This window comes from Lagopus muta, chromosome 5 (assembly GCF_023343835.1).
Source record: "Lagopus muta isolate bLagMut1 chromosome 5, bLagMut1 primary, whole genome shotgun sequence".
NCBI classification, from domain to species: Eukaryota; Metazoa; Chordata; class Aves; order Galliformes; family Phasianidae; genus Lagopus; species Lagopus muta.
Window position 1 is genome coordinate 53,472,998 of NC_064437.1, and position 3,586 is coordinate 53,476,583.

General features: G+C 57.3%; 1 protein-coding gene across 1 annotated transcript; it reads left to right on the plus strand.

The window, feature by feature from the left end:
- Window positions 1–1,417: 1,417 nt before the first annotated feature.
- Window positions 1,418–2,762, plus strand: LBX1 (ladybird homeobox 1). The gene is made up of 2 exons (XM_048944827.1): window positions 1,418–2,110; window positions 2,263–2,762. The coding sequence occupies exons 1-2, from the start codon at window positions 1,786–1,788 to the stop codon at window positions 2,760–2,762; spliced, it is 825 nt and encodes a 274-aa protein (XP_048800784.1). The 5' UTR covers window positions 1,418–1,785.
- The last annotated feature ends 824 nt before the right edge of the window (window positions 2,763–3,586 follow it).

Consider the following 3,586-nt stretch of genomic DNA (forward strand, 5'->3'; position numbering starts at 1 on the left):
TCTAATTGGTTAAAATATGTTTAAATCACTTCATAAAACCCAAGCAATGCGAAGCAAATAATCTACCTAGCAAAGCAAAGAAGCCCGGCGATTTAGAATCACTGTAATTCGCTCCCCCCCCGACCGGCTCCCCCCCAGCTCCTCGCAGTATTTGATATGATGAATAACCCAATATAGGCCTTTAAAAATAGGTCACTGCATAAAGAGACTCCCAGAGAGCCATAAAAAATGGGAAGAGGGCGCTTTAAGGAGAGAAGCCATTTGCTTCTTTTGTGCTTGTTTGGTACCTACAGCGGCCTGGGAGTCGCCAGCCGGGATGAGGAGGAAAAGTCGGGGCCGGAGCCGGCGTTGGGATCTCCTCCCGCAGCGCCCGGACCCCCCCGTCGAGCCGCGGGTTGCGTGCGGGGAGAACTGCGGACATTTGCCCCCCTTTCCCCCCCCTCCATGGTCCGGCCGTCCCCCCTCGGTCCCCGTGCTTTGTCTCCTGGCCCTATAACAAATTACAAGCCCTCCCCTCACGGGAGCCTCCAAACCGCTGGAGAGACCGCAGCCCCACACGCAGAAACTTCCAGTGGGGGTCCGAGCCCCCACGGCCCCGCGCCCCGCTCTGGTGTAGGGCGCCGGGAAACAGCAGCACCACCGATGCAGCGGTGTTCGGGTTTCGTTGGAAAGGAAAGGACTGCCTTACCTGGAGACACGTTCTCCCTTTCTTCCCCTCACTAAAACAGCACAAGGGCTCCGGGTTGAGCCGGAGAGAGACGTTTGAAATGAAGTAGAAGCCGAGATTTAGAGGAGGGAGAAACAGAAAAAAGAAAAAAAAAAAAATCTCTATTAAAAATAATAATAGTAATCATAAAGTAAAATAATTTTTGAAAAGACGCCTCCGTATTTTGTTTTGTTATTATTATTATTCACTGTGCCGTATTACCCCGATGCAATAAAGGCTGCTTTGTAATGTAATTTAAAAATATATATGTCCTAACAAATAGCAGGGCCCGAATATGACAAGTGCATTCAGCATTATAATTCAACCGGGCTCCACCTCCATACCGCCTCCTAATTAATGGGTCTCCGAACTTGCAAAAGCCTGCATTGGACAGAGCGGGAGAGAGCGAGCGAGAGAGAGAGAGGGCGAAAAGTGTCATTGAAGATAATTGATTACCTCCCAATCAACAATAACTTGTTAGCAATAGTCAATTACCCCGTCTCTTCTCGCCTCTTTCCCCCCGGTCCGAGGGCTCGGTGCGAGGGCTGCTCTGCCCCTCTTCGAAGTCTTCATTTTTTAAGACATTTCTATGTATCTTTTTTTATTTTTCATTTTTATTTTTTAATTTTTGATTACGTGCCGGGGAGGTGAGGGAAGGGGGGGGGGGGGGGGGGGGGGGGAGGAATCCTCTCTTTTTTCTGGGGGGGAGGGCAGGGAAAGTGCAGCGATTTGGGGTGTTTCTTAAAATAGCAGCCGGGAAGAGGAAGAGAGAGAGGAGGGAGAGAGAGAGAGAAGAGAGAGAAGAGAGAGAGTGAGGAGAGAGAGAGAGAGAGGGAAAAAATCCGCTCCCGAAGCCCCGGGACAGAGGCGCGGCGCGACCACCTCCGGCGCGGGACCGACGGCCGCTCCGCTCCACGCTCCGCTCCCCGCGGCCGCCCCCCTTCCCCCCCCGACGTGGCCGCGGCCGGACCCGGAGCTGCGCTTCAACTTTTGCTCGCCGCCTCCCAGAGCTCTTCTCCCCGCGGCAGCGCATCCCCGGAGCGGGTGGGGAAGGCAGCCCCGCGCCGCCCGGCCCCACCATGACTTCCAAAGAAGAAGCCAAGCCTTCCTCGGGGGAAGAACGACGGAGGAGCCCTTTGGATCACCTCCCGCCTCCGGCTAACTCCAACAAACCCCTCACCCCTTTCAGCATCGAGGACATCCTCAACAAGCCGTCGGTGCGGAGGAGTTACGCGCTGTGCGGGACGGCCCACCTGCTGTCCGCCGCCGAGAAGCACCCCGCGGCCGGGCTGCCGCTTTCGGGCCGGGCGCTGCTCTCGCAGACGTCGCCGCTGTGCGCCCTGGAGGAGCTGGCCAGCAAAACCTTCAAGGGGCTGGAAGTCAGCGTGCTGCAGGCGGCCGAAGGTAAGGCGAGGACGGGGTGCGGGGGTCCCGTCGGGGGGCGGCGGTGAGCGCAGCCGAGGGCGCGCGGAGAGGAGCGGGGGATCCGGGAGGGCCGGGGAAGGGGGCCGGGGGATTGTTCGTGGCGAGGTGGCAATGTGACGGCTCGTCGGCAGGAAGGGACGGGATGACGATCTTCGGGCAGCGGCAGACGCCGAAGAAGCGTCGGAAGTCTCGGACGGCCTTCACCAACCACCAGATCTACGAGCTGGAGAAGCGTTTCCTCTACCAAAAATACCTGTCGCCGGCGGACCGGGACCAGATCGCCCAGCAGCTGGGGCTCACCAACGCCCAGGTCATCACCTGGTTCCAGAACCGCCGCGCCAAGCTCAAACGCGACCTGGAGGAGATGAAGGCCGACGTGGAGTCGGCCAAGAAGCTGGGCCCCAACCCCGCCGTGGACATCGTGGCCTTGGCCGAGCTGGAGCCCAGCGCCGAGGGCCGGGGCAAAGCGCGGCCCGGTTCCCCGCCGCCCCCCCCCGCCGCCCGGGATCCCGGCGCCCCGCCGCCGCCCCGCCCCGCCTCGCCCCCCACGGAGCGGCCCCGCAGCCGCCGGGACAGCGAGGAGGAGGAGGACGAGGAGGAGGAGGACGTGGAGATCGACGTGGATGACTGAGGGGCGGCCGGCGGGCCTCCCACCTCCCCCCCCGCGCCCCCCAGCCCCGGCCCGTCGCCCCGCTCTCCCCCCACACGCACCCCCGTCAAATCGAGAGCTCCAACCCGGCACCCCCGGGCCGGGCCGGGCCGCTTCTCTCCTCGGTCACAGCAATAAGCGGCTGCGCTCACCCACACCGCCAAACCGTAGGGCGCAGAGTCGGTCTGTCCCTCCGCCCGTACATCTTCGGAATGGTGCAATTACGGACGGCTTCTGTATAAATATTTAAACGTATATATTGGATTTCTTTTTCCTCCTTCCCCCTTCTTTTCGAGGTTTCGGTTACGATTTCTTTTTGTACCAGCTAACCACGGGCATTCTTTCATCCATAACCCGGCGCCAAGCCGAGTTCTGGGCGCCGAAACGAGCCACGTTCGGGGAAATTTGGGTGATCCTTAACCCGGCGACCGCACAAAATTCGCGACTTCTCCTTCCTTGCATGTCTCAAATGTGCACGAATCGATTTGATGCTTTTTTTTTTTTTCCCCTTAGAAAAAAAAAACATTTTTTTTTCCCTTCGCAATTTTGGGAACTTGGGGACGGGTTATAACGCAAGCTGAATACTATAATCCTTTCTTTTCCTTTTTCATTTTTCCCCTAGAGCATAGATTTGCCCCCCGTGCGATTTCTGCCTCGTTTTACCCATTAAAGGCTATTTTTACCGTTTTTTTTTTCTCCTGCTATCGCTGTGCTTTTGTGAAAAAGCTGCCTTTCGTATTTTTGATATGAAGGTGGTAAGAAACGAAACAAAGCAAAACAAAATAAAAAAAAAAAAAGAAAAGAAA

Coding starts and splice junctions, on each gene's coding strand:
- LBX1 (XM_048944827.1), top strand. CDS start 1,786: ATGACTTCCAAAGAAGAAGCCAAGCCTTCCTCGGGGGAAGAACGACGG. Junction 2,111..2,262: donor CGTGCTGCAGGCGGCCGAAG/GTAAGGCGAGGA, acceptor GCTCGTCGGCAG/GAAGGGACGGGATGACGATC.